Source organism: Eretmochelys imbricata, chromosome 8 (assembly GCF_965152235.1).
Source record: "Eretmochelys imbricata isolate rEreImb1 chromosome 8, rEreImb1.hap1, whole genome shotgun sequence".
Classification (NCBI taxonomy): Eukaryota; Metazoa; Chordata; order Testudines; family Cheloniidae; genus Eretmochelys; species Eretmochelys imbricata.
The window spans coordinates 73912881-73940072 of NC_135579.1; the positions used below are offsets into that span (position 1 = coordinate 73912881).

At 38.5% G+C, this 27192-nt stretch overlaps 1 protein-coding gene across 6 annotated transcripts in view; it reads right to left on the reverse strand.

Moving 5' to 3' along the window:
- Positions 1-27192, reverse strand: part of ABCD3 (ATP binding cassette subfamily D member 3) — a 76262-nt gene that overhangs the window by 2196 nt on the left and 46874 nt on the right. For 4 of the 6 annotated variants that reach the window (XM_077823928.1, XM_077823929.1, XM_077823932.1 and 1 more), the window contains 17 exons: positions 24358-24427; positions 21301-21398; positions 20954-21077; positions 17739-17795; positions 13574-13716; positions 13143-13212; positions 8791-8860; positions 8561-8658; positions 8375-8466; positions 7545-7636; positions 7380-7452; positions 6619-6682; positions 3811-3888; positions 3638-3703; positions 3440-3529; positions 2649-2768; positions 1200-1304 (listed from right to left, as the gene is read on the reverse strand). In XM_077823928.1, the coding sequence (XP_077680054.1) occupies positions 1200-1304; positions 2649-2768; positions 3440-3529; positions 3638-3703; positions 3811-3888; positions 6619-6682; positions 7380-7452; positions 7545-7636; positions 8375-8466; positions 8561-8658; positions 8791-8860; positions 13143-13212; positions 13574-13716; positions 17739-17795; positions 20954-21077; positions 21301-21398; positions 24358-24427 (1510 nt within the window). Of the gene's footprint in view, positions 1-1199; positions 1305-2648; positions 2769-3439; positions 3530-3637; positions 3704-3810; positions 3889-6618; positions 6683-7379; positions 7453-7544; positions 7637-8374; positions 8467-8560; positions 8659-8790; positions 8861-13142; positions 13213-13573; positions 13717-17738; positions 17796-20953; positions 21078-21300; positions 21399-24357; positions 24428-27192 lie in introns of those variants that run through there. The other 2 variants (XM_077823930.1, XR_013346840.1) reach the window with 2 other exon arrangements.

A 27192-nucleotide genomic window follows, 5' to 3' on the forward strand; every position in this document is an offset into this window, starting at 1 on the left:
TTTTTAAACCTACTGATTTATTTAAATGTTCTGTTTTTCCTGCAGGAGCTGAAAATATCAGACTAAAAAATTCACTCCCTGTGCTTAGATGTTAGCAATGTCATAGGCTCTTGCAGAAAAAACAAATTCCTGAACTTGAGCCCTAGCAGGTAAGTAAAGGAGGAAATTATTTCCAAATATTTTGTTTTTAAATGTATTTGATTGCAAACTAAAGTGTATGATGTTAATGATTTAAGAACTTGAAGTGCTTCTTAAATGCAATGAAAAATTCACCTTTAAAATAACCTGTAAGCAACAGTTGCAACTGTACTGAATGGTTAAGCTGTAAATGGTTAAAACAAATAGAAATGAAAGTGATAATAATTTTAACCTTCTGTAAGAGTCAGCTGACAAGGGGTTTGATTTTCCAGAGGGATGCATTATCAGCCACTTTGCAACAGTAAATCCTCAAAATAGAAAGCAGTACAACCTGGCAGCCAAACGGTAAATGTACTTAAACAATGAAATAACTACTGCTCTTTTGCACAAAGCCCATCCAGCATCAAAATTACTACTATAAAAGGATCTTAGGGCCTGCTCCTGCTCCCACGGAGAGATCTGGATAAAGGTTTCAATTCCTGCAGGAGTTTGTTTCCTTTCCAAGGACATCACTGGTCCATAGTTAAATTTAAAGCGAGTTTCCCATTATAAGCTCTATTTTCAAACCCTTCTCCCCTTCCCCAAAAAGAAATCAACCCCCTTGATATTTCTCCGACCACATCCCATATGAGGGTAGAATTTTTTTTTTTTTTTTTGAGAATTCTGGGGGAGGATGGGGAATAGGAAAGAAGTTAAAACTTCATGCTTTTTTAAATACTTTCTTTTCATTTACTTTTTGAAAGTTCCCCTAGTGTTGCTGGCTCCTATCTCCAAAATAGGTTCACTTACAAGTCCTTTTGTTTTGTTGGCCTTGCTGAGAAGGTTATTTTCCATAAGAAAAGTATAAGATTGTTTTGGGTGTTATCTAGATTCCATTTCACATTTTAATCAAGTTTTTGGAAATTTAATATTATCGTGTCTAATATTGTTGCTGCAGTCCAGTTTTACCAATCCGTCAAGTTAACATTTTCCAAATTAGAAATTACATTCACAAAGAACAATTTACATGCATCTCAGCCTTCTTTCTTTATCTAAAAAAAACAGAAACAAAACAAACTTACCTTCCGGCAATGACTGTAAATGTAGCCTTCTACATCAACGCTAACAGCACTTGTACATTCATCAAGAATTGCAAACTGAGGTTTATGATAAAATAACCTTGCCATCTGGAATGCAAAACAATACACCATTTGTGAATAGAGAGCACAAGCACAATGCAAGTTTCTTCATCTTTATAATAGCATAACCTATTGTCTAAATGAGCATTTAAGAGATGAAACTATTGTAATCTATTGGAAATATAACAAACATTTTAACAAATGGTTTGAAATATTTACACAATTGCTCAAAAACTTCAGTTTTTGTGCTACCATTACCTCTCTCTCGCAAAAGACATAAATGAAAACTATGAAGCTATTTAAAGACATTTTAGTCTGATTTCATCCCATTACTCCTAAGTGTTCAGCAGATACAGTAATATGTACATTACCATGCAATAATCAGAGACTTGAGTAATGCTGAAGCACAGCGAGTTACAGCCAGTGTGCAATGAAAATTTCCTTTGCTGTCTTGTCAGTTTGTCTTCTAGCAGACAGGCAGCTCACAGTCAATATGAATACTTAATTTAAAAAATGGTAATAGTTTGTCATAGAATATAATCTTAGGTGTATGTGTAACACATAAGCAGCATTCCACAATTATCTGGTTACTTATTAACCCAGAAATGTTGTGTATGTACTGCCATACCATCATTCTGGCTTGATTTTTGCTAGAGGAAAAAGGATGAATGCCAAAATATTTACATATATAATGATCAATGCTGTTAGTAGAAAGTCAAGTGTTCTCAACAATCACAACTAATACTGTAGTCTTAGAAGTTTTAACCAGAAATTATTGACTGAAAATTAAAAGGGGAAAGAATTTTTTTTAACCATCGTTTACTGAACCTCACTTAAAATTTGAACACTTTATAGTATTCTTTGTATACTTTCCAAGGGTAAGAAATATTTTACAGGTTTCAGAATAGCAGCCGTGTTAGTCTGTATCCGCAAAAAGAAAAGGAGGACTTGTGGCACCTTAGAGACTAACAAATTTATTTGAGCCATAAGCTTTCGTGAGCTACAGCTCACTTCATCGGATGTATTCCGTGGAAAATACAGTGGGGAGATTTATATACACAGAGAACATGAAACAATGGGTGTTACCATACACACTGTAACGAGAGTGATCAGGTAAGGTGAGCTATTACCAGCAGGCGAGCTTACATAATAGAAGAGAATATGTTGATCTGATAAGAAAGCATTCAGAAATCTACATTACAATGTGAAAATAATAATGCCCACCTGTAGTAATTTAAGTTATTTTCATGAGCACTAATATTATAAAAACCTTACATTATTTCTTTAAAGAATAAAGCAATAGAAAAATTTACTGACTAGATATCATCTACGTTTCAGATTAGTTATAATAATTTACAGTATTTTCCAAGTAAGTATAAGATAGACACGCACTGCCATCCTCTGTTTTTCTCCTCCGCTGAGCACATCCATCCAGTCCTGAACACTATCCCAGCCACTTTCACGTTCCAGGATTTGACCCAACTGAACATTATCCAAGTACTCCTTCAGCACCTTTTAGCAAAACAATAATGCTTACAGATACACCTAAACATGCTTCATGTTGCAATAATTTCTCAGATTAGTATAGTATACTATAAAATATTAAAATCACTCTATCACCCAAGATATTGGTACCAAAAATAACATTTCAAAATGTAAACAAATCTAATGTTCTTACTTGCTATACCAATAACTTAAAAAATGAATGATACTTCAGAACAAGTTTAAATGAACAGCGAAACTGTCATTAACAGACAGATGACATCCTTGACATCTGCTGGCAGGTAATACTAGAGGTTATGTGATAAATGGCGAAAGTAGCAGCCCATTAATGTGGCACGTTTAAAGCCACAACTGATGACCTTTGATTTGGTGAACCTTTGTATCTTACAGCCAATTAGGTTCAAAAATGGAAAAGGTGAATTAAGAGAAAAACCAAAATGCTATGAAGTCTCCCAAAGCAAAGAGCTGTAGGGAAGCCATGGTTCCATCAACATTTCCTGTTTGGATCTACATGGGGGGGGAAAAACCCTCTGAAAAAAACTGCAGAAGGAGTCCCCAGGTAACAGACTTGGGTTTCTCTATCATTTAACAAATTTAAAGTATAAATAATCCCACACTACAAAGAATCAGGAAAAGTAATGGCTGCAAATAATGGTTATTGAGGAGAATGTCTTTTTTACCTGGTCAGATATCCCCTTCTTCCTCTGGTCTTCTACAGTATCTGGATATATTACTTGGTCTCTGAGGGTTCCTAGCGTCATATATGGTCTCTGGGATTAAATTACAAATTATTACAGCATTACAGACCTGTGTAACAGTCATCAAATAAAGAGGTAACAAAAAATACAACTATCAATTACTATGGTACTTTGCTTTACCTGAGGAACGTAGAAAAGCTTTCCTCTCTCAGGCTTGGTTAGACATCCACCAAACAGAGGCCACAACTGCAACAAGAAAACAAAAGTCATAGAAAGAAAATTTCTCTTAAAAAATTAGAGTGGGGGGTTGTGTGTTTTTTAAAATGATAAATTTCATTTTAGTATTTCCTTACCTCACCAAGAACACGGAAAAGTGAACTCTTCCCACATCCGTTTGGCCCACAAATCAGAACATTTGCACCAGACTGAACCTAAAATACATGTCAACACATTAAACAATAGGAAAATAAATTTGAAAATCTGTACTAATGTAGAGATGCCAGTATCCCCATAATTAGACTGGAAGCCATCCTTTGCACAGTAAGTCCAATTTTGACACACATCCACCAATATTAAAATGTAGCCTAAACTAAATCAGTCTATCTGAAGTTTTCCACATATGATCTGACGATACAGTAAAATTATTGCATAGTTTTTTTTAAAAAGCAAACTGAATAAAAATCATTTTGGAAATACTTGTGTTAAAAAAATCAGGTTTTAATTATTGGAAAGTTTTCTGATTTTTTGCAGGGGGATACTAATCGACCTACAAGAAGCTTAGTTTAGAAACTTGAAGTTTCTTTTATTTGATTGGCTTCAATGAGCGCTAGTAAGTGACTACTTGATGAGAATTTCCTGAATTAACAGCAGAGCGGGTTTGAAAATTGATTAAGACACCGATATAAAATGGAAATAAAATTTTTTTATGAATTTGTCTTTTCTGTTCTGACAACCTCTAGTTAATAGTGCGAAAATGGTATATAATTAGACTATTTGTTAAACCTGTATGGGTCACCATGTGAAGATTATAATCCCTGCACAGCCCTATAAAATCCAGACCATGACTTCATGAGACCTCAAAACTGGAGTAAGCCTCTTCATGTGCTACGATGGAGGGGTCGGGGGACTGCATGCAGTTTGGTCTGGTACGGGGGAGTTGAGTGAGAAAGCCACACTGGAGGAAGAGTGGTGAGCAGAAAACATTGCTGAAAAGTTTTGTGTTTGATTGGAAGGAGTAAATTGGCAAGACAGTGAAGGAGGAGGGAGAGAAGGAAAGTATCATCTTGCTTTTGTTAAATCCCTTCCCTACTTTTGTCTGCAGGTTGACTGCTTGGAAGACTAGCCTTTCAGGGCTGGGATCATATTGCCTTGACTGCCTTTAGCACACATAATAAAGGTAGGCACTATATAATAATGTCAAGATTCAGGGCAAATCACTGAAGTTTAAAATTTAAATGGTCAAGCCTGTTATGACACTTGTGAGATTAAGCATAGATACGTAATCATCTTGTTTATCAAGCATTATCTACCAATCTAACAAGCATCCTTAATTTAAACATCAAATGTACCCCTCGAGCAAGTATGCCAAGATTTAACAATTTTAAGAACTTAAAACACTAGATCCCACAGGCAAAGTTAAGGATACCCTGTAAAAATACAACGTGAAATTCAATTTCCTAGCTTTATGATTTTTTTTAAGGCATATCCATTGAAGTTACAGATTCTTATTTTTAACCGTAACTCAAACTTTATTTTTTTTTTTTTTTGGGGGCGGGGAGGCGGCCTTGAATTTACCTACAATGTTGATGGGCAATTTAAAAGGAACTTATAGGATTAAAATGCCTTATTTTTATTCAAACTTTTTAGTTAAAGATGTTTCAAAATTACAAGATGCCATAACGACATTCTAGAAAGCAAAAGAATATAATCAGGTCTTCAGGAATAGAATATAAAATTAGTATAATTGTTATAATGGGATTTTACTTTTCCTGCTTTATGTCATAACTGGAACAAAGCATCAGATGAAACTAGGTACTGACTATTCTACTTAACTAATTGCACACCTATGGCATTGCAATTTTGTTTTCTAGAATGATGAATTTTTTACTATAAATCGATTGTTACAATCGAACACAGGAAAAACCTTCCAGTGCCACCTATTGGACATGCTGTATAAAAACAGCAAGAGGAAAACGGCAAACTGTGGTACATCTGAGCTGGCACAATCCATCTTACACCACATAACTTACACTCTGTTATTTCAATTGTTGGCACAAATAGGTTTTTATCATAAAGAACACTTCAATTAGGCAGACTAATATCCAGTAACACTTTCTTTTCATATTCTTTCTCCCTCTACCACTCCATAACTTGTTTTCTCATTTCTTTACGTCTTAGGTTAAATTATTCATGCTATTGTGTGTAAACTTCTGCTATATATTTGTTGATGCAGGAATGCTAGGATAAGGAAAAGATCAGTAATTTCTAATCATATTTACATAAGTGGAATGCTTTCAACTAGTTTAGACCCAAAATGTGTGTTTGGGTAGAAAAGAGGAGGACGCTTTTAAATATAATGAAAACATTTCTATTTACAAATAGATTTACAAACATTTACTCCTTTCTACTCATGTAGATTTTCTCAAAAAATTACTATGTATTCATCATTTTTGTACTTTTTGTGTCAGATACAGTGGTGTAGCACTGGTATTTGAACAAGTCCCATATAAATTCCCAAAGATAGGTAAAATTGCTGGTTTTCTAAAACTATAAAAGTTGAAATACACACAGACACTTCAAGACAAGTTTTGTGAGTGTGTAGTACCACAACATCATGCTAGTGCTAGAGAGCCCAAAGTGAAAAAGTTTCAGTGCCAGTGCCAATGCCAAGCAAAAAATGTTAAAAAGTGGTATACATATAAAGAAAGCATTAACTGTGAAAAGGGAATACAATTTTGAAAAAATCCATTTTAATAGCCCAATATCTTATTAACAGAGTTAATTAACAAAATATGATGACCACACTGACAGTATCCCTATCCTACACACATCTTTTGTTCTTATTCTTGATTGTTTTCTTTGTTCATAACAGAATAAGTTTGTGGGAAATAGTCACCTTCATTTTTGAAGTGTTACATGAAGATTTATATCTTAGAACTTACCTCAAAATTAAGGTCTCGAATCAAAATGTCTCCATTAGGCGTTGCTAATGGAACATGATCAAACCTATGGGTAAAATTGACACATTACTACTACTATGACGTATAGTTCTTTACCAACTGGTCAACTCTGTGGAAGAACAGGATACTAGAACACAAGCAGGTGCTATGAAGGTACAGAGTTGCATGTGGCCAGAGCTGGACTGCTTCTTGGATTTTTTTTTTTTTTTTTTTAATTTAAAGAAGAGTAGGAGGTATCTTGACAAACATTAACTGAAAGCTTCTTCCTGGCATTTATAGCAAGACTTGGCTAAAAAGATTGTAAAAGTCTAAAACGGTTCTAAAAGGCGCTAAAAGGGTTGTAAAAAAAAGTCAGGGACAACTATATAGGCAAGCCATAGCTGTCAAGTGCCTCAAAGATGAAGTGGCTTGAAATGTATATGGAGAATGTTGGAAAGCCAATGCAGAAATTCTAGTAAGAGATGTAGTTTAACTGATAGGAAGTATAATGATCTGGGTAGTCATGTTCTAGGGGACAGCAGGACAGGTCAGAAGGGAGATTGATTCTGGAGAACCAGTAGAGAGTACTAAGGTTTAGAATGCTTTATGCAGTGAGGATTGTGAGAAAAATTCTGTAGACATTGTACAGAAGGAAGTGGATATAAAATATTGTTATATATAATGAACTGTATTAAAAATAGTGATATAAGGCAAGACTAAAAAGCAGGTTTATATTTTCTATACATTACACTTTCTATACATACTTGATAAGATTATCAGTGTTGATAATTTCTCCAGCCCCAGGTATCAAGGGAATAGTTTGGGTTCTATCTCCATCTTAAATTTTAAAAAAGATAAACAAGTATTAGAGACTAGATTTATGTCTGCCAAGGTGTGAGTATTGTGCATTAAACTTCTGTCATAATTACCTTTCTCTTGTTGTGATATCATAGTCCGCTGATATCTGCCCCTGTTCAAGTCCTTCAGTACTTGCATTAATTCTGTAATTCGAGCTGTGAAGCTAAAATAAGGATGCATTAAGAATTAATCTTCAGAAACATTTTAAGGATTTTATTGTTACGCACAAAAATAAACTTCTAATAAGTACCCTACACTGTCAAAATTAAAATCATAATAAGGAAGAACTGTAATCACATTTTTGCAGTGTGATTGGGATACAGTACTTTCTGAATGCAACCTGTTTCAAAACATACGTGTTTATTTTTTGTTGTATGTCTTGGGCTCGTTACCTCAAGCACCAGATACTGCAAAACTCTGGAATATAATCAATTTTGCTCTAGAACTGCATTAAAAGCTTCCTAATTCCAATAAAGAAATCTCCTAACCTCTGCAGTTTATCAAGATGGCCCTTAAAATGGTGAAATATTTAACACTTTAGAAAGTTAAGCTTGAAGGTAAAACTTTCATATTAAAATATTCTCCCAACAACATTACATTAAGATGGAAAATGGTTTACTTACATACTGCCCATCACTGCTGATCTCACATTCAAAACATCTGAAACCACTAATAGGCTCAGAAATTACCAATGTACTTGAAAACATTAATTTTCCCTAATATTCTCACAGTAAGATGTTTATTAATGTCTATATTTTTGCTGCACTGTGCAAAATGAGTGCACGTTTGTTTTGTTTTAAACTACAATCCATTTATAAATAACAGCTATGGAGTACAGGAACTAAATATATCTAAAATAAAATAGTTTTAAGCAGCTGTGAACACCAGTTATCAATCTTACCCAGCCAATCTGGTCATTTCACGGCCTGCCAGGACTATTCTGCCCAGAGCTTGAGACATTCTCAACAACATTCTTCCGCTTTGGTAGTAATCCTTAAATAGCAAAATACAACTATGTTTACTTATGTGAACTAACAAAATTCAAGCAATTACTATATTTTACTTATTTCTATTCTGCATTACTTACCTCCAAGAGTTCTGAATGGGTACTCTTTTGATGGCGAGGATGAGCTAGGTTCAGAAACGGACGACTAACGACCAGGTAACCAACCACAGTAGCTAGGTCTGCAATATTTAAAAGTAAATGTTTTCTAGCAAGAAAAGTTAAATCAGAACATAAAATGAACACATATTAAAATATTTGTAACACCACTTGTACTATAAAAAACAGTCCACTAGCATTGGGAAAACACTTACATTTGGCAATGATAGTATCTATGAATCCCATAGAAAACCGAAACAAGATGAAATTATGCAAATGTTCCACCTGGAAAAAAAACAATACATATGAAAAAATGTAGCATACACAAATATTTGCCATGCGCCCTGCAATTACAATAGAGAAGCAAATTTAATTCTAAAAAAATAATTTATTTTGCAGTAAATCAAAGAGGCAGGCCCCAATAAAGATTGTGACCTAATTGTGTTAGGCACTGAGAAAATCCAGATAGAGTCCCTACCCCGCAAGTGCTTACAATGTAATCTGAAAGAACACACAAACAACTGAACAGTAAATAAGAGGAAAGTTTGCAAGTGATGCAAAGAAAGGACCTGGGTTGTGAAATAAAGGTCACTGTTAGATAGATTAGCTATAGTTTCAAATAATCAGGAAATGAAAAAATATTAAATAAAATCAGCTAATCCTAACTGCTAAAACATCTAGCTATAACTGGTTCACCTTTTTTGGAGGTGTCACAACAGAAGTGGGTCTGGTGGAGGCATCTGATGAAAAGACTAATAGTTTCACAGATTAATTCAAGGAGGATGTACCACTTACAAGGAAGAATGGAAAAAAGTGTGGAGATGTTTATAGGAGAAGTAGACAGATATTAAAATCTCATGTCACTGGCAGAACAAAGATGACAGACAGCAAGAAACAAAAGTGGATAGGTAATGGAACAAGAGTTGAAGAACCTTCAAGGTGAGGAGGACGTATAGTCTGAATTTTGGTCTTATGGGAAACAAAATTAGTGAATGGATTCAAAGACTGGGGGTTGTTCCCACAGTCAGAACGACAGGCCAGAAAGAGTCGTAGTGGCAGTTTTTAAATGGGCCCAAGTGAGGTAAGATGGGTGTCAAAAAGGTCCAAAGGGGGTGTGCGTGTCACAGTAATCAAGATGGGAGATGAGGGCCTATTCAAGAATTTTAGGGAAAAAATTAAATTATGTTCTTTTGCCAGCGTGTGGACCCCTCATGCATTTCTGTATGGCCAATTAAAGTCCACAGCTTTCAGTTCTTCCCTCATATTTCCCACTTGATCCTACTCCTTTGCTGAATACACCACCTATCATTCTTTATGGAATATGAGATGCATGTTCTCTCTCAAAACTGGCATTGCAGTCACTCAATTAACTAACGGGCTAGTTAGTTAGCACGTCATCTTTTCATTAGGGTCCAAATAGCACATTCCTCAAGACTGCTCCAAAACCTGCCATCTTCTGTATGACACTAGTGAGACTGCAGTGTAGTTGTAACTACGTTGGTCCCAGGATATTAGAGAGACAAGGTAGGTGGGATAGTATATTTTACAGGACCCGAAAAGCTCTGTGTTGCTTCAAAGTTTGTCTCTTACCAACAGAAGTTGGTCCAATTAAAAAATATTACCTCACGCACCTTGCCTCACTAGTAAGATCATCACTCACTTGGCCAGTAGCAGTCTTGCAAGTTTACATACTGTGTGCTAAAACTAATTTATGTAGTAAATTACACACACACACACACACACACACACACTCACCCAACTCCACTGAAGTGCTGGCACATATCAGTGGTTTCAATGTACACTACCTTTCAAGAAGTTTAGAGTTTAATAAAACATTAGAAATCCAAGAAATTTAGAGTTAAATTTCTAAGGGTATCTCTACACACGGATTAAAAACATCAAAAGGATTGTCCATTGCAAACTTAGAGAAATGTAAAACTCATGGCTGAGCAACAAGGCAGATGAGATTTAGTCCTATGCAGACTCAAATGATATGAAGAACTTCTATGATACTCTGAGGACAATCTATGGGCCTAGGTCATCAGGAACATCTCCAATACTGAGTGCCAATGGTGACACACTGCTTATTGTGAAAGAAAAGCTACTGGAAAGGTGGGCAGAACATTTTAACAATATCCTCAATCAACAATCACCTATTAGTGAGGAGGCAATTGACTGGTAGCCCCCGACTGATATCAACCTCTCTTGCTGATCCCCCAACGCTGATCTGAAACTGCGAAAGCGACCTGCTATCAACTGGTAAAGTACCTGGTGCAGATGCAATACTAGCAGAAGTCTGCTATATTAGCAGAGACTTGCACGTGACTCTGAAATTGACTGAAGGTTTCCAGTCAACATGGTCTCAAAGAACTATATCTCAGGAGTACAAGGATGTATCCATCATCCACTTGTACAAGTGGAAAGACAACAGACAATCTTGCAGCAACTATCAGGGCACCTCCTTGTTGTCCATAGCTGGCAAAATTCTCGCCAGAATTTTTGTGCAACACATGGAACCAAGGGCTCCTGCCTGAGAGTCAATGTAGCTTCAGGAAAGGTCAGAGGACCACAGATAAGGTGTTTGCAGCTCATCAACTTCAGGAGAAATGCCTGGAACAGAACTCCAACCTGTATATGACTTTCACTGATCTGACAAAAGCATTTGATACGGTCAGTCGGGATGGCCTTTGGAAGATCATGGCAAAATTCAGTTGCCCAGAGAAATTCATCACAATGGTTCAGCAATTCCATATGGCATGCTCACTTCCATTATGGACTGTTGACGGTGAGTCATCTGAACCATTCCCAGTCACCAATTGACTGAACCAGGGCTGTGTGCTTGCCCCAACTCTCTTTAGTATGATATTTTCTGCCATGCTTACAGATGCCTTTCGTGACTGTGACACCAGGATTGGCATCAGATACCATCAATCTGAGGAGACTACAGGCAAAGACCAAGGTACAGGAAATGATTGTTTGTAACCCTCCTGTTTGCTGATGATTGTTCCCTGAATGCCAAATCTGAGTCTGACATGCAGCAGGGTATCGACTATTTCTCTTCAGCTTGTGGCAATTTTGGTCTCACAATAAATATCAAGACGACAGAAGTGATGTACCAGCCTGCACCACAAAAGCATTACGTAGAGCCTATTATCACAGTGAATGGTCAAATCCTCCAGGCAGTGGACAAGTTCACCTATCTCAGCAGTACACAGTCACGTGCAGTTCACATCAATGATGAAACCAACACCAGAATTGCCAAAGCAATTTGCCTTTGGCAGACTACATACAAATGTGTGGGAGCACAGAGGCATGTGTCAACAAACAAAACTGAAGGTCTACAAAGCCATTGTGTTGCCAACTTTGATGTATGCATGAGAAACCTGGACGGTGTACAGATGCCATGCTATGAAGCTGAATCACTTTCACGTGGGTTGTCTGAGGAAACTAATGAGGATAAGATGGCAAGACAAGGTTCCAGACACTGAGGTTCTCCTGTGAGCAGACACTCCAAGCATCCATACTCTGTTGATGAAGTCACAGATAAGATGGGCAGGCCAAGTCACCAGAATGTCAGATGAGCGACTGCCAAAGATGATCTTTTATGGTGAGCTAAAGGAGAGAAAGCGCTCTCAGGGAGACCAGAAGAAACTTTTTAAAGACAGGGAGTCTAGTTATCCTTTGAGGTGTTTCAACACTGATCCAGAGTTATGGGAAGATCTTGCTAATGATTGTTCTACCTGGCAAAGTGTCATCCATACTGGAGCTACAGTCTGTAAGCAGAGAACTACTGAGATAGAGCAGAAGCACCAGCAGCATAAATCTCACACCAGCAGCATGTCCGCTGTTAATCAAGTAACCCATAGCAGCATCTCTTGTTCAGTGCATCACAAACTGTTCAAAGCTCAAATTGGCCTGATCAATCACTCGTGTTCACAGAAATGAAATCAATCAGTGATGTACTGGTTATCTTCGAACGTGAAGAATGAGCAACACTTTCACTTTTTAAGAAGTTCAGAGTTTAACAAAAAACTCATTAGAAATCCAGGAAATTTAGAGTTAAATTTCTAAGGGTATATCTACACAGGAATTAAAAACCAACTGCTGGCCTGCGTCGTATGACTTGGGCTCGCAGGGCATGGGCTCTGGGGCTGAAAAATCACTGTGTGCACAGTCAAGCTTGGGCAGAAGCCTGAGCTCTAGGACCCTCCACCCTTGCAGGGTGCCAGAACTCAGGCTCCAGCCCAAGCCTGAATATCTACACAGCAATATTTAGCCCCACAACCCAAGTCAGCTGACCCATGCCAGCAGTGGCTGTGCTGGTCTTTTATCCTTACGTAGACGTACTTTAAGAAGCTACGATTAATTTGGTGCATATGTGCCAGACTGTTTGCAGTAAGATTTCTCCCCCTCACAATACAGTTTTCAGCTGAAGGAAGGATTGAGGCAAAAACAAAAAGACTAGCACAAATTCAGCATTATGAACCACCATAACAATATTCCTTAGAATTTGGTTAAGTGAAAATTTAGCATTTAAGCTATAAACAAGTATTTTATGCTCTCTTACCAGTTTATGAAAGGTTTTATGAATCGTCTGTTTTTCCCTTAAATTCCCATTATAAAAAGCAATTTCTTCACTAAAAAAAAAAAGACAATTCATTTAATTTTTAATATAGACAATCCTTGCAGAGCGACCAGCCTGAAAAAGTTAGCTATAAAAATGAAGCTCTAATAAAAGACATTATTTTAATTACCTTCTCACCAAAGATGAGTTTACAATATTACCACAAGACAATTGTAGGACAGAGCTTTATAGTATCTCAACTACAGTTTGCCTTTTAAAATGAGTAAATAATGGATATAGGAGTTATTAAATAATTAGTCCACATAGAAATAAACATTTTCCTCAAAATTAATTCAGTACGTTTTTAGAATTTACTTGAGTAAGTACCTTGCAATACTACAAAGATTTCATTTATTCAACAAATAAATCCATACCTGTTTGTAATGAGCCGTGAATTGACAAATCTGTACTCTCCTTCATATTTTTGTTCAGCAATCGTCATCCTGCCAATGGGTCTCCTTAGACGTGTAAGGAAAAAGCCTGAAACTATCAAGTAGGCCATCATGGTAGCTGGACCCTGTGAATATTAAAGAAAAAGACAGGACTATAAAAACTCTAGAACTAAGGAGCTGCACACTTGTAACTTCTGTAGGTCAAGCACACTGGACCCACCAGAGGCTCCTTGCATCCCTCTATTCCTCCTGCCACCAAGCTCCCTGTGTGCCACCGGCCCCTCTATTTCAGGAACTCCTGTCCCACTATACCACTGTCTCTCACATTCCTGGTGCTCATTTCTTCCCCCTGCTTTCCCCTCTCCAGATCCCTGCTTCTATGCCCCCCACCCCCGTGTGTGTGTTAGGGGGAGCACTTCCCCCTATGATCACCAAGTCCAGTGCCCTCCAGGTGCCTGCTTCCCCTACTACCACCAGCACCCCAGTCCTCTTTGAGTCCCTGCTTCCTCCCCCTCCACCGCTCTATCCCTCCAGTCCCTGCTGCTTCCCCCCTACCCTCACACACTTGCCCCATCCACACTGGATCCCCATTCTATCTCCCCGCTCCCTCCCCCCACCCCCGGCCATACACACAGTTATTCCCCCACCCATCCTCAGGTCTCTGATTCCTACCCTATAATCCTTCCCTTTAAAAGTCTCTTATTTCTGGTGCAATCCAGACTTCATACACTGTTCCCACACAGCAAATTAAGCTGCTGCTGCTCTGATGTATGTAGGCAGCAGCCGCGGGTGGCAGAGAGATTAGTCTGGGGGCCCTGATAGTCCTGAAAATCAAGGAATAGTATTCCAATTTGCACCAACTCCAATTCGTGCCATAGATTTCTATAACATTCCGTGGAATTTTGTAATTGATCGGACACAGCATTCCAAAGTTATGGCATTGCAGATGAATGCCATCAAGTGTTGGACCTTGCTTCACTCAGCCAAAACGGATAAGCATTTCTTTAAGCAATAATTTTACAACTTCAAAATCTTTGAAAAAATAGTATAAGTCATGCCATCACAATGAAGAAGGATTAAAGTCTGATTTCAACTCAAAGCTAGAACCTGGACATTTTAAAAGGTGCTTATGTAACATGTTAAACTTTCAGCGTGCCATACCACATTCATGGAAGTTTTTTTTTTTTATTTTAAAATCAAATCGCTTTTCTTGTAGTTACTTTATAGTTAATACTGCATTAACATAGACTTACTAAATTATGTAACCATCTGAAAACAGCAAGAATTTATTTGGTTTATTTGAAAATAAATTTTATGTTAACGCTGGCACAGGTTTGCCATGATTAGTCAAAAGATTTGCCGCTTAACTAGCTTGCTTACCCTTCTTCCAAACCTAACAATGCACACACTGGTTACTTGCTGCTGGAAACTGAACATTTTTGTTAATGTACAAAGTTTGTAAGATTGGAAACGACTTACTAATTTTACTAATTTACTAATTTTACTAATTTAACAGATTTTTAATTTTAGGTTATGACATTATGAGTGTAATTTAATATCTCATTAAAAGGTGACAGGGCCAGAAAGAGTTAATTAACTCACAGATTGACCAGAACCATAGCCAAACTTTAAAGGAGGTTAGGAAGATATGTAAATGATTAGAGCTTTGAAATGTAAGTCTGCATTGTTAGAGATAGAAGGGTAGATGTTTGTTCAGGTCTTGTGATGTAAGCAAACAAGTCTTGTCTATTGCTATAGCTTTGGTTTTTTAACATTTATGAAGACACTGGAGTGAAATATAGACTATAATACTATGTCTCTTTGAAGGTTGTGGTAACCTGTAGCTGAACTGTTTAATGGATAAGTTACCCTGTGCTAAATGCCATGATGTTTAGAAGAAGGAAAGTTAAGCCTGTTGTTCAGGCCAAAAGGCTGCTGGAAATGTATAAAAACCCTGGGACCCGATCCTTCTTCATCTCAGATCTGCTTTGGGTTTCAGGAGGGGGAAACCTTAAGCCATAAAGATTGAGATCCCCAGTCACTGACTGGAGTCGCCCTGAATATGGACATTGGACTATAACCTATGGACTATTTCTAAAAGGACTTTTGGCAACTACGAGCTCATCTCTGCTATGTATCTGAACCTCAAGAACTGAATTCAAGTCTGTATGTATATTGATCTTTTAACAAACACTCTCTCTTTTCTTTTCTTAATAAATTTTAGCTTAGTTAATAAGAATGGGCTATAATAGCGTATTTTGGGTAAGATCTAAGTTATAAACCACGACCCTGATATAACGTGACCCGATATAACACGAATTCGGATATAACGCAGTAATACAGTGCTCTGGGGGCCGGGGCTGTGCACTCTGGCGGATCAGCGCATCAGCGTGTCTGAACGGCATGTTAAGGGTGCCAGGCCAGGGCCGAGGGGTTGGATAAGGGGCAGAGGGTCGGGGGGGGGGGGGTCAGGGGACAGGGAGCAAGGGCGGTTGGATGTTTTGGAGGTTCTGGGGGCAGGGTGGTCAGGGGATGGGGGCGTTGGATAGGGGTCGGGGCAGTCAGGGGACAGGGAGCTGGGGGTGGGAAGTGACTATTAATAACGGAAATGCTTGAGGCCAAAGCAAGTTCGATATAACGCGGTTTCACTGATAACGTGGTAAGATTTTTTTGGCTCCCGAGGACTGCGTTATATTGGGGTAGAGGTGTAACTGGACCTGGGTGTGGTGGCTGATCCTTTGGGATTGGAAGAACCTTTTCTTTTGTATGATGAGATAAGATTTTCAGTAATCATCATTGTATCTGACTATGTGTCCGGATGGAGGCTTGAGGCTGGGTACTTTAAGGGAACTGCGTTGTTTGGACTTCTGAGTAACCAGTGAGGTACTATAGAAGCTGTTTTGTGCTGGCTTGGTATATCTAAGTATTGAAATATCCACCAGCTTTTGGGGTTTGTCTGCCCCGTTTTGTTTGCAGTTCACCCTAATTGAGTGACTTCAGCTGGTTCCCATGGGCAGCATCGTCACATAGGTTTACTACAACTTTAGCACCACTAAAACAGTTACCCTAAACAAACAAAAAAAACTTTCATTTCCTTCATATAGCAAAAGTACAGTACACAGCATTCCCTGTTAACAAGGCAAAATTGAAAGCAGTTGCATATTGGAATCCAAGATGATACCATTTGCTCTTCTAAATACAGAGAAATATATGTGCTATCTCAGATGTAACTGAGAAGAAACTCTCCTACTAGAAACTTGAGACTATCACATGTTCTACAATTCTGAAGTTTAATAATTATGCAGGTCACCTGTAGTTTCTAAGACAACCCCATACATTCCTCCCTCTTGAGGCACAGACATAGACCCTACTATGAATTCTCTGGTGCAGTCTTCAATGTGAAATTATGGGAAATCAGTAAGCAACATTTATCCAGGGGAAAAGGAAGTGTGATGTGTGCTGAAGGAGTACTCCTTGAAAGAAAATTAGGCTCCCACTGTAAAGTATAACTTCTTTTATCTTTCTACAACTCATGAACAGAGGTAAGACTAGCAAATAGTAATGAAGCAAGAATTAGACACAAAACGCCTGTATGAGGATTTTTTTTTCCCCACCTGAGAAGATAAAGCAAATAATTTAAAAAGAGCTTGTACTGACTCTTAAATTTTATATTAAGTCTAAGATGTTGCTTCTCACATTTCTGTCTTCTGTCCCAAATCCTGTACAACAAACAGCTCCCCTTTGATGTAGTAGGTTTTATAGAGATAGGAAATATGTTTTTGTAGAGAGTAAACAACTGTGGTACAAGACATAATCCAGCTAGAAAAGGTACTGCACAACTGATGAAAGCCTTTTGTACAACTGATGAAAGGAAACGAAGAACCTGCAGGTCTTTCTAGAAGTCATCTGTTCTCTTGAAAGCCTCCAAATTCTCAGATATCAGTTTTTTTATTTTGTTTCCTTCAAAATAGTGAGCTTTTATGGCACTTCATAACTAGTATGAAAACAGATGTCCATTTTCTGAAAGAATACAGTATATTTAAAAGTAGCTGAGTATGATTTTCATCGATCTCCAAATGGATATAATAGCTAAGACACTGAAAGATTTATTTCAAGCATCGTAAACTTTTTTTTAAAATAGATTTACCTGAGCTCCTATGGCATTTGTCAGCTTGAAGATATACAAAACTATATCCAAAAATGGCTGCAACAGAAAAAAGTTAGTATTAGAAGACACAGAAGAAAACATGGATATAAAGAGTCAAATAATCAGATTTTGTAGCATATTAATCGGGTACATACTTCAGTTAACATAAAATTGTAAAAGTTTACATTCCATAATTAAACAAAAAGCTGAAACAAAAAGCAACATTCCAGACAGCCTGATAATTTAGGCTACATATTTTGCTCAGCAATTGAAAATGGCATCATGTGTGCTTAATACTAATCATCACACACCCTGCAGAGTACATTAAAAAATTATACCTCCCAATTTGGTTTAAGCTTGTTAAACTGAACAACACAGGGCTAAATCCTAGCCTTTCTAGAAACAATCATGCAGAGTGGGGACGGTCTGGAATGAGGAGTGACAGCATACAGCTGGCCATGCATATGGCACAAGGGACATTCAACTTTAAAGGGCAGGATGACACCAGATTGTCATGACACTCCTGATGCAGTTTATCACTTCTCTGAGTTGCAGCAACTCAACTGCTATTTTGAATGCTAGTTACTACATACTAGACTGGCCCTTAATCTGAAAGCCCTCCCTTTTGGAGATGTAGTTCACATCCCCAACATACTAGCTAGGTGTATCGCCTAACACATTTGTGCTCTCTGAATTCATCCTGGCTGGCTGCTTGCACAAGCATAAAATGGTCTCCCTGGCACAGTAATATACCAGACGGAAGAATTTCACCCTTGTGAGGTGTGTCCTAATGGTGGTCAGACAGTTGTTATGGGAGATAGAAGCCAAACTGAAAAGGGTTATTTGTTGATCAAAATATGTTAAAAAAATTTTTTTTTACTAACTTATGGCAATTTAAAACATTACAAATACTATAAGTTGATCTAACTGATGGGTGGCTTTTTTGTTTGTTTTTTAATGGATCACAGGTATTGAGTTGTGAAAACAAGAACTTAAAAAATGTAACTTCCAACAGGTTTCCAATGTACGTTAGAACACTATGGGGGAAAAGTCACTGTTTTCTCATAATGATGTTCTAATTTATTTTATTAATATTCATCTTTAACACCTAAATAAAAGCTATAGAGTTTTTCTAATCTGACAAGTCTGATGGATCATACCAGGAAAAGCATTTCTTATTCCAGTGCATGTTTTCAAAGTGCCGTATATTACATCAGAGATTGTATACATATTCAATGTAAAATTGCTCATACAGGGTTACAGTAATTTGTGTATCCCTCAGAATGCTCTTATCCACCTGTGCCTACTTAAAGAAACAGAGGAGTACACGTTATGCGATAAACACCAATATCTTAAAAGCAGGAACCATAGAAACGTACCTCATGGTAACTACATCTTAAGAAGAGATATATCAATTGTGTGACTCTCCTTCTTTCTTACAAAAGAAAACATATCTAATAGTTTTAGTTTTGTTACCAGTACCACTCATGAAACAGTTTTCAAAAATCTTTTCAACATCTTTTGTTTACTTTGTATATCTTACTCAGTTTGGTCAAGCAAGTAAATGTCATAGGACAAAGGCTGTGTTTGTATTTGACTATAAAAAAAATAGAGCGCAATGAACAGCGACTGCAGTGGTCACCAACCGGTCGATCCTAGAGACTCTCCCAGTCGAAAATGATCTCCGACAGCGCAGCGGGGCTGCCACAGTGGCAGAATCCCTGCCTGCCCCAGCCCCACGCCACTCCCGGAAGTGGCCAGCGCGGCTCTGCGGCCCTTCCCCCCCCTCAGAGCTGACACCCCAAACCCCCTCCTGCACCCCAACCCCAGCCCTAACCACCCTCTCAGAGCCAGCACCCCGCATCCCCTCGTGCACCCCAACACTCTGCTAAAGCCCAGAGCCCCCTCCTCCACCCTAACTTCCTCCCAGAGCTTGCACCCCAACCCCCTGCCCCAGGCTCAGCCCGGAGCCCCCTCCCACACTGTGAACCCCTCAGCCCCAACCCAGAGCCCACACCACTTCCTGAACCCCAACCCCTTGCCCCAGCTCAGTGAAAGTGAGTGAGGGTAGGGGAGAGCGAGTGACGGGGGTGGGTGTTAGGGGCAGGCAGCTTCGGGGAAGGGACTGGGTAGATCCTGGATTACCCTTAAATTCAAAAAGTGATCTTGGGTATAAAAAGGTTGGAGACCACTGACCTATTGTATGACCTATTCCATATACAAGAATATTTCATTTTAATCTATAGTCATTTTCTAATATTTGGACTGAAATACTGCAAGGGAATATTCTTCTATAAAATTAAACTGGTTCCTTTAAAGATAAATATCTGTTTCAAAGACATTTTTCTGTTGATCTTCAATTTTGTGAAAGTCTCTTGCTTCATCCAACCAGGTCTCAATGAAACATGCCCGACTAGATACCACTATTATAAAATTGTGAAGCATTAGGTTTATATTCACAACAAATCTAGCATTGTCCAACCAAACTTTCATGCAGGAGTAATTTCAAGGACAGAAAGTCATCCTAATAAGTATTTTTAAACCTGCTAGCTCTGCTCACTTACCCACCCAATTACTTCTGTACATAGAGCCAACTTCTGAACACTTCGATAAAAAAAAACTCCTCCACTAAATTACAAAACTGCCTTCAGAATAGGCACTTTTGCTTCCCTGCTCCAAAGTTAGGAAACACACCTGAAACCATTAAGTAAAGAGGGCATTTCTTTATTCATTTCACCCTTCCCCACCACTGAAACACAAACCACTCACATATTAAAATCAAAGAGAAAAGACAAATAAGAATGAGAATTTTCTTTCCCTTGAAAACTAAATAATTGACAAAAGACTGTGCTCTCACAACCTTCTCAAAATGGTGAATATTAAAAGAAAACCAAAAGGAAAAAATTACTGTTTGTGGAAGGAGCATGGAAGGGGGGAAAAAAAAATCACAAATAAGGAAGACGACCATTGTGTAAGGAAAAATATTTCCCTCACATAACTCTGACGAAAATGAATTCACTAGATATAAAGTGGACTCAATCCTATACAATAATTCATAAATGAAAGTGATCTTCCTAAACTCTGACAAGATTTATCATCATACATTTATTCAATGCTATTTGTATTCCTTGACACTTGTAAATGTTTGCACAGTGTTTAATGATTCCAAATGACAACTATTAATAAAAGATTAAAGTTTTATTAAAGGAACTCACCTTACTAAGGTTTGAGTACAGGTCCACTACACTGTTACAGAATTTTTCCACATCCTGGGTGAGCAGTTGATCTGGATTAGCTATTCTGTTGTCCAGATTTCCCATTTTGTAATACGTATAAGCCCTAAAACATCAACAAAACAATGATTGAGAAACTTGCTATGTTTTACCTAAAATGAATCAATGATTCAAGTAGTATTAAATGAGTAGCTGAAAGCCACTTCAGAACATTTATAAACTCCACAAACTATCCCATCTCTTATTTGATATTTACTTGGATTTATTTTATAGTTGATACATTACACCGCACTTTTAATATTTTAAGCATTAAAAAAGTTATGACTTACTGTAAATATTCCTCATAGAGGTATTTTGTGAGTCTTACTCGGAAGCAAAGCTTAAGTTCATTTAGCCCATACTTCAAAAAGTTATTTACCAGGGAGATCTAGGAATAAATAATAGTAATACAAGTTAATACAAACAAACCAAAAACAGTTGGATTAAATATATCATGCAAATTGCTTGCTTACATTGGTAAAAGTTCAAAACACAATTTTGCCTAGTCAGACTTTGTACACAAATTGATTTAAATTAACTAAGACCCAGATCTTGCAAATGTCTAAACACCAAAGTAGTCTCATTTAAGTCAATGACACCATTCACGTACTTAAAGTCAAGCAAGTGCATAATTATTTGCAGGTATCATGGCCTATATTTCTATTTCAATTTTAAAAAGCTTTGGATCATCAAATGAGTACTAACAATACATACTATAGTACTGATAAAAGTTAAAACTGGTCTTATTGTTACAACCAAACATTTAACTCTCATAAGCAGTTTTAGAATGTATTTACCATCTCAGCCCCACACCCTACCTTTAAAATTGTATCAGCTTGTTTTCTGGCCTATTTTAAAATTTGGTTGCATTTTTCTTTAATTAGTGAGAATCATTCTTGTAAGAAGCTTACAAGAAGTGGAAGGTTGGACATATGACCACGGAAGAGTATAAAAATATTGCTCGAGCATGTAGGAATGATATCAGGAGGGCCAAATCGCACCTGGAGCTGCAGCTAGCAAGAGATGTCAAGAGTAACAAGAAGGGTTTCTTCAGGTATGTTGGCAACAAGAAGAAAGCCAAGGAAAGTGTGGGCCCCTTACTGAATGACGGAGGCAACCTAGTGACAGAGGATGTGGAAAAAGCTAATGTACTCAATGCTTTTTTTGCCTCTGTCTTCACTAACAAGGTCAGCTCCCAGACTGCTGCACTGGGCATCACAAAATGGGAAGAGATGGCCAGCCCTCTGTGGAGATAGAGGTGGTTAAGGACTATTTAGAAAAGCTGGACGTGCACAAGTCCATGGGGCCGGACGAGTTGCATCAGAGAGTGCTGAAGGAATTGGCAGCTGTGATTGCAGAGCCATTGGCCATTATCTTTGAAAACTCGTGGCGAACCGAGGAAGTCCCTGATGACTGGAAAAAGGCTAATGTAGTGCCAATCTTTAAAAAAGGGAAGAAGGAGGATCCTGGGAACTACAGGCCAGTCAGCCTCACCTCAGTCCCTGGAAAAATCATGGAGCAGGTCCTCAAGGAATCAATCCTGAAGCACTTGCATGAGAGGAAAGTGATCAGGAACAGCCAGCATGGATTCACCAAGGGAAGGTCATGCCTGACTAATCTAATCGCCTTTTATGATGAGATTACTGGTTCTGTGGATGAAGGGAAAGCAGTGGAAGTATTGTTTCTTGACTTTAGCAAAGCTTTTGACACGCTCTCCCACAGTATTCTTGTCAGCAAGTTAAGGAAGTATGGGCTGGATGAATGCACTATAAGGTGGGTAGAAAGCTGGCTAGATTGTCGGGCTCTACGCGTAGTGATCAGTGGCTCCATGTCTAGTTGGCAGCCGGTGTCAAGTGGAGTGCCCCAGGGGTCGGTCCTGGGGCCGGTTTTGTTCAATATCTTCATAAATGATCTGGAGGATGGTGTAGATTGCACTCTCAGCAAATTTGCGGATGATACTAAACTGGGAGGAGTGGTAGATACGCTGGAGGGGAGGGATAGGATACAGAAGGACCTAGACAAATTGGAGGATTGGGCCAAAAGAAATCTGATGAGGTTCAATAAGGACAAGTGCAGGGTCCTGCACTTAGGACGGAAGAATCCAATGCACCGCTACAGACTAGGGGCCGAATAGCTAGGCAGCAGTTCTGTGGAAAAGGACCTAGGGGTGACAGTGGATGAGAAGCTGGATATGAGTCAGCAGTGTGCCCTTGTTGCCAAGAAGGCCAATGGCATTTTGGGATGTATAAGTAGGGGCATACCGAGCAGATCGAGGGATGTGATCGTCCCCCTCTATTCGACATTGGTGAGGCCTCATCTGGAGTACTGTGTCCAGTTTTGGGCCCCACACTACAAGAAGGATGTGGATAAATTGGAGAGAGTCCAGCGAAGGGCAACAAAAATGATTAGGGGTCTAGAACACATGAGTTATGAGGAGAGGCTGAGGGAGCTGGGATTGTTTAGTCTGCAGAAGAGAAGAATGAGGGGGGATTTGATAGCTGCTTTCAACTACCTGAAAGGGGGTTCCAAAGAGGATGGCTCTAGACTGTTCTCAATGGTAGCAGATGACAGAACGAGGAGTAATGGTCTCAAGTTGCAGTGGGGAAGGTTTAGATTGGATATTAGGAAAAACTTTTTCACTAGGAGGGTGGTGAAACACTGGAATGCGTTACCTAGGGAGGTGGTAGAATCTCCTTCCTTAGAGGTTTTTAAGGTCAGGCTTGACAAAGCCCTGGCTGGGATGATTTAACTGGGAATTGGTCCTGCTTCGAGCAGGGGGTTGGACTAGACCTTCTGGGGTCCCTTCCAACCCTGATATTCTATGATTCTATGATTCCCCTTAATGTGCTGGGTTTATTTCCAGAACAATTTGTTTTAGCATTCCTAGGAGATATGAACAGGCTGTAAGTCACTTAAAAAAAACCCTGAATGTTAAAAACATTATGTGTTTTGAAAGATGGTTAATGTGAAAAATCTTACCTTTATTTTGAATCTGCTTGAAAAACAAAAACTAAATTATTTAAGTACCAGTAGTTACCTGATCACAAACCTTGACAACTTATTGTCATCAATTGGCAACAGGGATTTTAAATTAATCAATTCCAACAGACAAACCTAGCAGTCTAAAAGATTAATTAAGGGCAAGACAATTCTGCTGAATCAATAGGCAGCCAATAGAGAAACCTGCACTCAAATATTTCCCTACTTCTTACAACCAGAAAGTGAAATCAAACCACCCATTCTAAAAACAGTTTACTTTTAAAAGTTCTGAGAAATTCATTTGGAATCTCTTCATGATTTCTGAATTTATATTTTAAATCACTTTAAAAAAAAAAAAAAGCACTTACAGCAGGCATGGCAGCGATGAAGTTGAACAAGTACCTCTTGAAATCTTTTCTGCTGCGACCAATGATAGCACTGCAAACCACCACATGCTACGTATTAGTTGTGAGAGAAAGCAAGTACTACATACACACCCACCCACCCACCCACCCGTGTTTCCCCGGGGAGGGCAGATGGGTGATCCTGACTAGTTCAGGAGGGCAGAGGTAACAGGGTATAAGAAAGGATCACTGTGGAAAACTGCAGTACCAAATGTTGTATCAACAACAACGTCAGGTAAAGTGGAAGGTGGCTCACTGAAAGCCACCTGCCTTCTCTCCTTGTTCTTGTTGTGACCCCTAACATTAGAGGCTACAGGAGGAGCTCACATATACTCTTCCCTGCTCCCATGGCACTTAGTAACCTTGGGTAACAAATGGACACTACTCACCCCAGCAGCATACAGCCTTCGGGGGGGGGGGGGGGGGGGGAGAGAAAGGAAGGTGCAAAGTGGAAAAAGTTAGCAAAATACGTAAAAGAAAAAGAGGAATAAGAAAGGAGGGGGGGGGAGAATACACAGAAGAGAAACAAAGAAAAACACAACAGAGAAGATGAGATGTGAGAAAACAAATGGACAGGAAAAGAGAATGGAGTACTTGCAACCATATCAGAACATGGTGTAAAGAGACTGAGTAGGACCATCTGTCAATCCATTAAAATGGGTGGGTGAGGAATTGTAAATTTATTTTTAGGCAAGCAGTTAGCCTACATTTAGAATCAAGATTTATTTTTCTTCCTCTGTTTGTTGAGAAAGACTAAGTATAGATTTTTATTTTTAGAGAGATGGCAGGCAAGAAGGAAGAATCAACACCACCATTTAATTTAAATACCACAGTAAACACATTTTGAAGCAAAAACAAATATGAAAACATAGGAGCAATGTAGTTTTTTTTAAAAATTAGCTGAAATTGTTCAAAATAAATCTATTATGGCAAAAACTTCTTTGAGATGAAAAGCAAATTGCTTCAGTACTGCATCAGTTATGAAATATTTAGCATCAGTAGAGCATGTGCATGCTACCATTTTCAACAACTATTTACCAAGTGGGATTGAAGCTATAAATGTAAAAAGAATTTCTTACTTACGATTGCACTGCAAGAAAAATAAAATTGTACATAATTCAACAACTATATATATATTTCTGATTATAGAACCATAGAAATGTAAGGCTGGAAGGGACCTCAAGAAGTTCTCAAGTCTAGCCTCCTGCAATGAGGCAGGACCAAGTAAACCTAGACCATCTCTGACAGGTGTGTGTTCAACCTTTTCTTTAGAACCACCAATGATGGGGATTCCATGACTCCCTTGGAAGCCTATTTCAGAGCTTAACTATGCTTATAGTTAGAAAGTTTTTCCTAATATCTAACCTAAATCTTCCTTGCTGCATGTTAAGCCCATTACTTCTTGTCCTGCCTTCAGTGGTCGTGGAGAACATAGAAAATAATGTTGCTTTAATGACTGCATAATTACACAGGTCAAAAGCACCGTAAAATACATTACTGCACAACTGCAATGGAAAAATTGACTTTTTCATCTACTATAGGGAACACTACAACAGTAGTGCATTCTGGATTGCTCTCTGTAGGAACAGTTAATTTCTATCTCATGAGCTGATAGTGCCCTCAAAGACACCAATATCCACAAAACAAGAAAGAATGACTGATAATATCTACAGTATGAAAGAGCTAACTTCAATTTAAAAAAATGCATCCCACTTTAGAATCATGTAACTCAGATTTTAAAAAAAATCAAATCCTCTTTCCACCCCACAAGTTAAAGGGGGGGAGGCATATACAGTGGGAGTCCAACACAGTCTGTGCTGGGTCTAATACTATTCAATATTTTTATCAATTTCTTGGATAACTTAGTGGAGAGTATGCTTACAAAATTAGTGGCAAAAGCAGGGAGGGGTTCCTAGAACTTTACAAGACTAGACTGGATTAGAAATTAAAACGACTTTGACAAATTGGAGAACTGGTCTGAAACCAACAAGATGAAATTCAATAAAGACAAGTGTGAAGTATTACACCGAGGAAGAAAAAAATAAAAAGCACAACTACAAAATTAGGAATAACAGGCTAGGCGATAGTACTGCTGAAAAAGGATCTCGGGGCTGCAGTGGATCACAAGTTGAATGAGTGAGAACAATGTGATGCAGTTTCAGAAAAGACTAATACTCTGGGATGTATTAACAGAGTTGTATGTAAGACACATCAAGTAATTGTCCCATTCTACTCAGTGCTGGTGAGGCCTCAATTGGAGTACTGAGTCCAACTCTGGGTACCATCCTTAAGGAAAGTGAGAATGTGTCCAGAGGAGAGCAATAAAAATGATGAGTGGTTTAGAAAAACCTGACTTATGAGGAAAGGTTAAAAAAAAGGGGACGTTTACTCGAGCAAAGACGACCGGTGGGGGGGGGGGGGGGGGGGAGAGACGACCTACCAGTCTTCAAATATGTAAAGAGCTGTTATAAAGAGGATGGTGATCAATTATTCTCCACATCGACTGAAGGTAGGACAAGAAGTATTCAGCTTAATTTGCAGCAAGGGAGGTTTAGGCCTACACTACATGTCTACACTAGCGAATTTACAGCGGTGCAGCTGTACCGATGCAGCTGCGCCAGTGTAAGATTGCTCATATAGCTGCTCTATGCCAATGGGAGAGAGCACTCCAGTTGACATCATAAACCCACCTAAATGAGCGGTGGTAGCTATGTCACACCCCTGAGCAACATAAATTTTGCCGACATAAGTGGTAGCGGAGACATGGCCTTAGGTTAAATATTAGGAAAAATTTTCTAA